At 43.6% G+C, this 11694-nt stretch overlaps 1 protein-coding gene and 1 pseudogene across 3 annotated transcripts in view; both read right to left on the minus strand.

Annotated features, from left to right (window-relative positions):
* The window catches only part of Smim14 (small integral membrane protein 14), a 76047-nt gene that overhangs the window by 13993 nt on the left and 50360 nt on the right, over positions 1 to 11694 (minus strand). For both annotated transcript variants that reach the window (XM_023702794.1, XM_004642642.2), the window contains one exon: positions 7316 to 7364. In XM_023702794.1, coding sequence (XP_023558562.1) covers positions 7316 to 7364 — 49 coding nt within the window. The remainder of the gene's footprint in view (positions 1 to 7315; positions 7365 to 11694) is intronic.
* On the minus strand, positions 10089 to 10484 carry LOC101570892 (annotated as a pseudogene). Its single transcript, XR_002818364.1, has one exon. The product of XR_002818364.1 is annotated as a 60S ribosomal protein L34 pseudogene (transcript).

Genomic DNA, 11694 nt, shown 5'->3' on the forward strand with positions numbered 1-11694 from the left:
TTTTTAAAAAAAGGAAGCGCTTTTTCTACTAAGCCATCTCCCCAGCCCCGGCTTCAAACTCTTGGTGATCCTCCTGCCTCAGTCTCTCAAGTGCTGGTATCACAGCGTGCACCCCCACACCAGGCTAGATACTTGTTTCCTGTAGCTCTGGGACAGAATCAAAGGCCTTGTGCCTGCCAGGCACACGCTCCATCGCTGAGCCACACAGCCAGCCCTGGACTATGCCTCCAAAAGGTGGTTCTGTGAGGCACAGAGGTGCTCTTCAGGTGGCTGCCTTCCATGAAGAGCAAACAAAGAGCAAACACACGAGAATGTGGCAACTGCTGTAAGAGAGGCAGGAAGGAGATGTTAAAGGATGCGAGGCTTGGACCTATGATGTGGAAACTACCGACAGAAATAGGGAAACAGAATTATGCCTTGGTGCTAGAAATGCAGAAGGGAATTACGAAAGAATACCATTGAGCTCTGGGTAGTTTTGTTCTCAAGGAGCTTACAATGGGGGCTGACACGGGATAAATACATTTTCTGCTAAACAGAAAAACAAAGAAAGCGGCATTGGGGTGGGAAAGAACAGACATTTTTGAGGCAGGGCTAAAGGATCCTGCCAAGAAGGCGACTCTGGAACAAAGATATAAGTAGTAAGCTGAGGGTACCAGACAGCACATCCAGACAGGGAGCCTGGGTGCTCCTGACATAGAAATCTGTGGGAGCCCATGGAGGCCGACAGGATCAGTGTGCACTGAATGGGGTCCAGCTATGGGCTGAGTATGAGATACAAAACAAGATTAAACCAGGGTGTAACTGGAGCTAGATCATGTAAGCCTCATAGGCCATAATAAGGATTTTGGCTCCAGTATGCATTGAAAAGAAAATCTTTGAAGTGTTTTTGGCAGGAAAGAATAACACATTGACAGGTGTGTTTGAGACACGAGAAACAAGTAAACATTAAAGAACCTACAGGAGACAGCGATGGAACAGGATAGGGAGGAGCAAAGGGCGGTGAAAGTAGTAGAATTTCTCATGTATCCCAGTGGTAGTACTTGCTAACAGATGGCTACCAAGTCCAAGGGAAAGAGGAGTCCAAGACGCCTCTCCAAAGGAAGAGCTGCATTACCTGTTAGGAGAAAGACAGCAAGAGGGCAGGTTGAGTGGGTGCTATGAGGAACTCAGTTCTGCAGATGCTGAGTCTGAGAAGCTGGGAGACATCTGGTGAGGTGCCCAGAAGGCAGCGAGGTATTCGCAGAAGGAGCCAGGAGAGCTGCAGCGCGGGCGGTGTGAGTGAGTGGGGAAGGTCAGCAGGATGGGGCAGACTGCTGTGGGACAGCCCTGCGTGGCTGTGCAAGGCCTGAGGAACTGACAAGATGGAGTTATTAAATGTGAAAGTCAATTCTTACACTACCATTATATAGAAGCAGCACAAGGGAAAAACTGTGTGCTAACATGTTTGTTTGTTTGTTTGTTTTTTAATTTTAGGGAAGGGTCTACAGGGTGTTCAGGGTCTCACTACTAGATCAGACTTGTAGTGATCTGCCTGTTTACAGCCTCCCAAGAGCTGGGATTACAGGTATGCGCCACCACACCCAGTCTCAATTGCCATCTCAACATGCCCTGGGGCGGGGCCAGCCTGGTAGGCCCAGGGATCAAACCCCACCCCTGTGCCTGCTGGCAGGCTCTTTAATCCACTAAACTATTTGGTGTAAGAAGTGTTTTTTTTTTTTTTTTTTTTTTGCTCCGAATGCCTTCAAGGCATGACTGGCTGGCTTGTGTTGTGGGGATCGAACCACATCAATCTGAGCCTGACTGCTTTGTTGAAGCAGCCACTTAAAGAACTGAGCTAAGGGGCAGGCCCCCAAACCACTAAACTATTTGGCCAGCCCTGTGCTAAGTATTAGAAACATCAAAGGTAGAGATTTAATGAAAAGTCCTACAGAGTGACTACCAGGTGCCAATAGCAATCACCCAACCAAATGAAAATACAATCTTAAAAACCCAAATCAGCCAGGCAAGGTAGCACATATCTGTCATCCCAGCACTCAGGAAGCAGAGGCAAGAGGACTGCTGTGAGTTCAAGGCCAGCCTGAACTATATAGTGAGACATTGTCTCAAAACCAAACTCAAGGGTTGGTGAGATGGCTCAGTGGTCTAAAGCACCTACTTAGAACAAGCTTAGCAAAGCACAGGGACTGCGGTTCAATCCCCCAGTACCACACGCCAGCCCACCCCGCCCCCTGGTGGGCTGAGCTGCCCCCCCCAATAAATAAAATAAAATAAAACAAAAAAAAAAACCAAAACCAAACTCAACCTAAGCCACATATAATGCCCAATGCTAAGCCTATATTAGATTCTGTAATAAGAACACACATGTCTCCGACATCTACCCTTTGGCCTCTGTTTTAATAATTTTATATCTACTTACAGTTGTTTCTATGAACTAATGACATTTCTCATTATCACAAAAACCATTGTTCTACAACAACAAAACACACACAAAAAGGTATAGAAATTATAAATGGAAGGCAGAAAACAACAAAAATCAATTGTTTTTTAAACAGGATAGGGTACAACCCTCTTGCCACCCCTTCTTCTGTCCCCTCAGACAGGAGCTTTCTTTCTCCCAATAAATACATCCTACTGTTTGTTTGGGGGGATATTTTGTTTTTATTTTGGGGGAGTTTTTTTATTAAAATGTATTTAGTACAGGGTATCTATAGGGCCTCCCTACAGATCAAACTTATAATGATCCTCCTGATTTCAGCTTCCCAAGCCCTGGGATTAGAGGCGTGTGTCACCACACCCAGCCTCAATCGCTAGCTCAGGGGGGGGGGGGGGAACGGACGGACTAGCACATCACCCTGGGGATAGAATCCTGGTCCCTGGGGCTGCTTAAGCAGGCACTGTAATCCACTGACCTATCTGGCTGGCCCTATTCTACACTGAAAAAAAAAGAGAGAGAGAATGAACATACATTCATTTCAAGGCACATTTCAATTGTGCAGCCTGAAATTTCCATAACTCTAAAATAAGTCAATTAACTTTTAAAAATATTTTTTTTTTCCTGAGCTGAGCATGGTGGTGCACATCTATAATCCCAGCATTTGGGAGGCTGAGGCAGAATGATCACTGTGAGTTCAGAGGCCAGCCTGGGCTACATAGTGAATTCAAGGCTAGCCTGCACTGCATAAGGAGACCCTGTCTCAAAAACCCAAAAACATTAACAACAAAAATATTTGCTCTGGTTGAAAGGATTTTCACAAGTGCTACAGGAATGTCTGCAGTAAAATAACTAGTCAATATGGCTAATAGTCAAGCTCTTGTGTTTAGTTCTTCTACTTAGAGGAAGGAAGGGACATTTTACCACAAGAGTAAGAGGATATTTGGTCTCTGTGTAGGGCTGCCTCAAGAGTCACAAATGTGTGTAATAAATACCTGTTTAAGGGATTCAAGATTTTTCAACTAGAAAAGCAGGTTTGTACTCTACTTACTGAGGCAGATATTTGAGCTGCGCTCTAGCTGAACAAACGTTACTGGAAAAATAATAGAAACCTGGAGCCAGGAAGAATGGCCACCCTTCATCCTAACACATGAGCGCTTACCTGTACACATTCCCACTGTCTTCTTACACAGTATGCTATTACCAGTGATGAATAAAATCCACTGTCCTAACTAGCTCCAAGTGTATTCATACAGTTCACACTGTATGAAGTAAAAATAGGTTTTTTTCAGGTACACAGTGCAGCAGAGAAACGGGCAGAAGGAAAAAGGGAAAGAGGTTTTATTTTCTTTGAGGACACAGAGAGAATTTCGGGAAGATAAAGAATTCTCTGGAGTTGAACAAAGGGAGGCTGAGGCTTTTACGGCCATTTGCCAAGGGTGGAGTTTGGAGGGGATGTATAGATATACCTGAGGTAGCTGAATGGGGGTCTTCCCTGAGGCTGCAGGAAGGGTGAAAGGAAAGTGTATCCTGGACTGAGTTAGAGAAGAAAAGGGGAGGTGGTCTTGGGAAGATGGGCTTTTGTTTTAAGGGCTTCAGTCATATTAGATGACCACTATGATGATTTTAGCAATTCATACTAGGGCCAGAACCTATCAGTAACAAGACTTTTCACAGCGGTAACTAACTATATTTTGTTTTAGTTTAAATCTGTAATCAAGGAATACTCAGCTTTAGAGACATTAAACACAAGCAACTAGGCTATTTATAAACATAACTTGGGACTATGTTGTATTCTCTGTTTCGTAAGTAGCATTGTAGAATGCACCTTTTGCTTTTAGTTCGCCCAAATTTGCTCTACAGGCATGTTTCTTTTCCTACCTTTAATAAACACAGACCTTCACTCTAAACAGACAACCATAATTTGGGGCCAGGGTGGACTCAATACCAGAGCACTTGCCTGACAAGTACTCAAGCCTGAAGTTTCATCCTCAGCACCAAAAAAGTTTTACTTTTAATAAAAAGATAAATGTAATTAAGCAATGTGTCATGTCCTTAAATAGCATGTAGGACATTTCAAAATATGCCATTCCAAACTATGCTTTTTTGTGCATGCCACTGGGGAGTGAGCCCAGGGGTTCACATAGGCTAGGCCTGGGCAAGTGCTTTACCCCTACGCTACACATCACCACTTGTTAAAACTGCATGTCACTTTGAGACAGGGTCTTACTAAGTTGTCCAGCTGGCCTCAAACTTATGGTTCTCTTGCCTCGGCTGCCCCAAGTAGGTGGGGTAACAACAATGGCACCCAGCTCAGAATATGTCATTTTTGACAAAAACATTATTTTTGAGCTGAAGACAATTATGAAAAATCAAATGCAGCAAAAGCAGTTCCTATTAACTGCCCACTTTTTTGCCTAAAGGCAGGATCTAAAAGCTCTGTGCTCGTAGTATAGCATGTTCCAGGGGAATGTGAGAACGAACTTCACCCCTTTCACACTGTCCCATCCCTGCAAACCTAACCCTCCTTTTTAAAAGTTTCTGCCTGCATTCTCACATTTACTGCTCTTGAGGGCAGACTCTAAGGACAGGACAGCTCTGAGCTGCTACTTTAGAGTTACTTGACAGGTTTGCTCATTTATTTTTGAGACAGGATCTTGTCATATAGTTGAACTCATCATAACCCTCCTGCCCCCATCTCCCAAGTGCTAGGATTATGGGCATGTGCCACCACACCCAGCTAGATTTTTAGGTTTTGGGGGTATACCCCATATCGAACTCAGGATCTTGCACTTGCCAGGCAGGATCTTGCACTTGCCACTGAGCTATCTCCCAACCCCTATTTCTAATCTTTTTAAACAAATTTTTCTTTTTATTTTTTGTATTTTAGGTCAGGGTCTACAGGGTCTCACTATGTAGATTGGACTCCTACTGATCCATCTGTGTTCAGCTTCCCAAGCACTGGGATTACAGGTGCATACCACCACGCCCAGGTTTTGACGCTCTCATTGTGCCCCAGGGGTGGGGCTGGCACAGCAGGCCAGGGGATTGAGCCCTTGGCACCTTGCAGGTGCTTTAATCCACTGAGCTATTTGGCCAGCTCCTCTATTTTTAATCTTTTAAAAAAGTGTTTTGCAGTTCTGGGGATAGCACTTAGGACCTCATGCATGTGAGGCATAATGTGCACCACACACATTTAGGAGCTTGTTTGTTTTCCTCTTGTTGATTTGCTTTCTGTTATAGATGCCTTAGCTAAAAACTATGAGGACTGAGGAAAAAACTGTTTTTCCTTCCTGTCACGTGCAAAGAACATTTGTTCAAATAGTGGTTACAATAGCAAAAAATATCTCAGCAACCTAAATCCAACAAAAAGGGAACCATTAAACACTGGCACATCCTCATAGTAAATTATTATTATTTAGTCAACACATTTTGGTTGCTGGTGGTGCTGGGAATGGAAGCCAGGGCCTGCGTCTGCATGCCAGGCAAGTGCTCTACCACTGAGCTACACCCCTAGTTCAACAAATATTTTTAAGGTACACAAATCTATTTATAATACAGTTGTGAAAAACAATGCAGAATGAGTCCATTTCTGCAAATGCATAGGAAACCTAGTTCTGGGCTGGGAAACAGCTCAGGGGCAAAGCAAGCATGAGGCCCTAACTTGTATCTCCAGAACTGCAAAATGTTTAAAAAAATGTAAAATCTCATTGTGCCTGACAGTATCATCCTATCAATGTCATACTTTCCTTTTTCTTTGCTCTCTTTCTTTCTTAACCAAGGTCTCACTGTGGAGTTCAGGCTGGCCTGGAACCACCTTGTAGGTCAGATTGGTGATTCTCCTGCCTCAGCCTCAGTCACAGAACTAGGATTTCAGGCCGCACCACCATGCCCAGCTCTTGTACTTCCCTTCTCACAATCTTAGGGAACAAGATTAGATTGGCTTAAACACAAAGGATCCCTCAAGGTATCCTTCAAGTATCATTTCTCAGTATCATGAGAACAGATGTGTCATATAAGGGGTACCAAATCTGGTTACCAGGATCCTATCACTGAGGATTCACCTTCCTGTTCCAGTTCAAACCTGACCACTCCCCCTACCCCAAAGCTTTGTGGAGAAAGCTCACCAGTGTACTCTCCTGGGAATGCTACAATGGAGCCAAAGGAGTGAACTCCATAGCCCCCAGTGCCTCCAAATCCAGGAAGGATCCACCCCTCCAAGAAGTTCCCAAGCTTCAGTGGACACAGATTGGGGTCCCCAGCCAGCTGCTCCAGTTATGCCCTGCCCCACGTCACCAATATATTCACCAGGAAAATGGTCTGGGAGGGTATATACAAGGTGGTCAATAGTGCTTATCCTGAAGTATGTGAGCTTTTACTTCCTTATCTGAGATTTTATAATGTTCTTCAATAACGTGGTTTATTTATTATTATTTTTTTTTGTGGAACCAGGGATTGAACTCAGGCCCTTGGGTTTGCCAGGGAAGTGCTTATTCCACTGAGTCATCTCCCCAGCCCCTATTGTGGTTTATTTCTAAAGCAGGTAAAAAATTTTTAATTTAAAAATGAAATATTTAGGGGCTGGTGAGATGGCTCAGTGGTCTAAAGCACCTACTTAGAACAAGCTTAGCAAAAAAGCACAGGGACCACAGTTCAATACCCCAGCACCACATGCCAGCCAGCCTCGCCCCCTGGTGGGCTGAGCTGGCCACACACACACACACACACACACACACACACACACATATAAAGAAATAAACATTTTTTAAAAATGAAATATTTAAGTAGCAAATACGTTACTGAGAGCCATTTCCTTTAAGAGCAAACACTCAGCTTCTAATTCTACCCCAAAGGCCAACCCTCTGGCATCCTGCTGGTACTTACATTCCTGAAGGCATTCTGTGTCAATGCAGTAGGACTGAGATTGCCGCAACTGCAGTGAAGAAAGGAAAGTGAGCGATCAGATTTAAGCAATAATTATTGCAAAGACAGCAGGCATGGTGGTACATGCCTGTAATTCCAGCACACAGGAGGCGAGGCAGGGTGATCACTGCAAGTTCTGGGCAACAAAGTGGGTTCAAGGCCAGCCTGAACTACAGAGTGAAACCCTGTCTCAAAGAAAAACAAAAAATAAAGATCGTGTCTTGGGTGGGAGTGTATTTCAGTGGTAGGGTATAAAAATCCCTAGGGTATAAAAATCCCTAGATCTGATCCCAGCACAAGGAGGAGGAAGAAAGAGAGGGAAGGATGGATTTTTTTTTTTTTTTTTTTTTTTAGTAAGGGGATCAAATCCAGGAGTGTTTTACCACTGAGCGGCATCCTTTCTTTTTTAAATCCATCTTCAACTCTACAACATGCTTATATAAAAAAATAGATATTGATACCTATGTTTCGTCACCATGAAACAGGAACTTTCTCATTACATAACAATATAAATATGTGGGGATCATGGGGATATATATATTTTGGCAGTACCTGGTATTCAATTCAGGCCCTTTGATTTCAGCTACATTCTCAGCCATGTTCCTTTTTTTTTTTCCCCCCTTTGGCGACTTGGTTTTGCTATTACCAGTTTCCTAGTCTGGACTTGAACTAGTCATCTATCTGCCTCAGTCTCCCAGAGTGCTAGATTACAGATACACATAACCATATTCAGCTAAGATATAGACAAATTTTATAGTATGATGGTACATCCTTGTAATCCTAGTAGTTGAGAGACTGAAGCAACAAAACTGCAGTGATTTCAAGTTTGAGGCAAGTGTGAACTATACTTTTTTGCTGCTATTCTTGTTATGTTGTTCAGGCTGGCCTTGAACCATGCAACCCAGGCTGGCCCGAGTGCTGGGATTACACACATGTGCCACTATTTGGGCTCAGCCTCAACTACAGTGAGGCCTTGTCTCAAAAAGTAAACAAGTAACAAGAATAAGTACACACACACACACATATCTATACATATCTACATACTAAATTTACGTATTAATTTAAAATTACTTATGACAAATGATTTAAAATTTATTTTCACTATCCCTGGTACCACATGGCATGCTGGCCCTGCTCCTAGGTGCACTGAACTGGTGACTGAGTCCAGGCATGGTGGCACATGCCTGTAATCTCAGCACTGGGGAGGCTGAAAACAGGAGGATCACTGAGTCCAAGCTACATAGTTAGACCCCATACCAAATACATAAAATTTATTTACAGTATTTGAAAAATCATAGGATACCCAGAAATTAATGTGGATTTATCCACTGTCCTCCTACTATTATTATTGGTGGGTTGTGTTTTTTTTTTAGTTGAGATTTTTCTTTTTTGTTTTTGGTGCTAAGCACTGAACCTAGGGCTTCCAGCTTGCAGGCAAGTAAGTGTTCTACCACTGAGTTAAATCTTGAGACCCTCCCCTTCTTTTTTTTTTTTTTTTTGGTTTGTTTTTTGTTTTTGAGGTAGGGTCTCACTTTGTAGTGCAGACTGGCCTCAAACTCACAGCAGTCCTTCTGCCTCAGCCTCTGAATGCTGGGATTACAGGTACAGGAATGTGCCACTACTCCTAGCACTATTATCATGGTTATATATTCTTTTATATTCTTAATATACACATCCTTAGCAGGCAGGGTGGTGCCTATCTGTAACTCCAGCACTCTGGGGGGCTGAGGCAGGAGGATCACCAATCTAAGTCTAGCCTGAGCAACTCAGTGATTTATTAGGACTGCCTCAACATTAAAAAGGGGAGCGCAATGAGCATGTAGTTCAGTACAAAGATATGGTCCCCTAGGTCACACCCTTATGATTCAATGCAGTTAGAAGTTTGCTTTACTAGTCAGCCAAGCAAGCTGATGATCAAGGTTAAATGTCATGAGCAGAGTCATGGTGGTGCAGGCCTGCAATCCCAGCTGGGAGGAGGTAGGATTCCAAGTCTAAACCCAATCTGGGCAATGCAGTGAGACCCTAACTCAAAATAAAGCAAAACAAAAATATGGACTGGGATGTGAAAAGTCTGGGTTCAGTCCCCAAAACCACCAAAAAAAGGAAAAAACAAACACTGTAAGTACACCCCTTGCTCTTGCTGCCAGCTGCTCTGCCTGAAGAAGCCAAGCTGTACAGACATTCTAGCAGCCTTAGCCATTGGCTAACATCAACTGCCCACGAGTGAGCAAGCCCTGGGAGCCTGATGCCCCAGCTCTGAGTCTTTCAATCAAGAATGAAGACACTCATAAGCATCTGTTTGGAAAGTACAAGGAGCAGAGTTTGATCCTTGATTCCTGCAGATGTGCCATGCCAACTCCAAAACCAGGCATGGTGATGATGCCTGTAACCCCAGCGCAGGGGAGGCTGAGACAGGAGGATCACTATGAGTCGGAACTGTGTAGTGAGACTCTATATCAAATCAATCAATCAGTCAATGACTCAATCAATAGAATGCAAACAACACACAGACCAGCTAGGGGAAGTACATTTGCACAGTCTGTGAGCTGAACATGTGATCATCTTGTCCTAAGTTCTGGGGTCATTTGTTATACATCCACACACAGGAGCAGAACACAAGAGGCCGTTACTGCTCATGCAGTCAAGTTATAATTAAGGCTTTGGGAACACAGGTAGATTTTTATTTTTATGCCCTTAGTTCTGACTTAATTTTTTTTTTTTTTTTTAATTATTACTGCAACAGCTTCATGTTTTATTTAGCCTTCTGACTCTGTGCTTGAGCCTTCAACACTTTCACCACGATTTTCTGCTCTTCAATAAGGAAAGCGCGCTTGATCCTGTCGCGGACACACTTGGCACACATGGAGCCCCCATAAGCCCTGCTGACGTGCTTCTTCGTCTTAGACAATCTCATAAGAACTTTAGGCCGCACAGCTCGAACCCCTCGAAGTCTGCCTGGGCATACACCACATGCAGATTTGGGGGCCTTCCCAACCTTCTTGGTATAAACAATTCTATTCCCTGGGGTTCGGGACAGCCTAGTTTTGTTGGAAGCAGTGTTGTAGGAAAGCCTATGCCGGTACGTCAGGCACTGAACCATTGTGAAAGCCTCCAGACGCCGTACCCGGAAGAGGGAAAAGCTCTGACTCAATTTTATGCCGAGAACATGAAACAGTTATTTCACCTTTGTTTTTATTTCTTATTTTTTTGTCAGTACATTTTGCAATGTTCACATTCATCAGAGAATTTTTACCTGTACAGAATATATTTCTTTTTTTTTTCCATTCCCCACACCTCCCTCTGACCTTTCTCTGTTCCATTTACAAGGTTGTTTTTTTTTTTTTTTTTTTTTTTAATGTATTTGGTTGTTACAGGGTCTCACTACACAGCTCGGACTCATAGTGATCCTCCTGCTTTCAGCCTCCCCAGTAGTGGGATTACAGGCATGTGCCACCTCACCTGGACTCTGGTCAGCTCAGACTGTGCTGGGGGCGGGGCGGGCCTGGCACGTGGTGCCAGGGATTGAATCATAGTCCTTGTGCTTGCCTAAGTTTGCCTAAGCAGGTGCTTTAGTCTGCTGAGCTATCTCAAAGGCCTCTTCCATTTGTTTTTGTTTTGTTTTTGTTTTTCTATATTAAGGACAGGGTCTATAGTGTCTCATTACATGGATTGGACTCTGACTTGTAGTGATTCTCCTGGTTTCAGCCTCCCAAATGTTGGGATTACAGGAGTGCGCAACCATGCCCAGTCTCCATCGCTGTCTCAGCACGCCGCGGGGGCAAGGCCAGCATGGGCACGCAGAGATCAAACCCTGGCCACTGCATTACATTCTTTTTAAAAAATCTCTTTTTTTCCCTTCCTTTTCCTCACTCCCTTCCTTGTTCACCTTTCCACTTGAAAATGTTCTTCCTTCTTCCTGATTTCTAGCCTCCATTTTGCTTACTCTTGGTTTCTCACATACCGCACCACAACATGTGTACCCAATTTATTTCACTTAAGGAGCATAGTTTTGAGGTCTATCCATTTTCCTACAAATGACCTAAGTTTATCCTTATTCATGCAAGAGTAGTACGCCACCGTATATAATTTTCTTTATCCACTCGTCTGTTGATGGACATATGTGCTAACTAAGCATCATAATTTAGCTAATATAGATTGTGCTGCCATAAACATGAGTATGTATCACTGTGGTATGATGCTTTCAACTTTTTTTTTTTTTGAGACAGGCTCTCATTATGCAGTTCAGGCTGGCCATGAACTCACTTTGTAGCTCATCCAGCCTCAAACTTGCAGTAATCCTCCTGCCTCAGCCTCCAGAGTTCTGGAATTACAGGTGTGTG

Source organism: Octodon degus, unplaced genomic scaffold, assembly GCF_000260255.1.
Source record: "Octodon degus isolate 3935 unplaced genomic scaffold, OctDeg1.0 scaffold00158, whole genome shotgun sequence".
NCBI lineage: Eukaryota > Metazoa > Chordata > Mammalia > Rodentia > Octodontidae > Octodon > Octodon degus.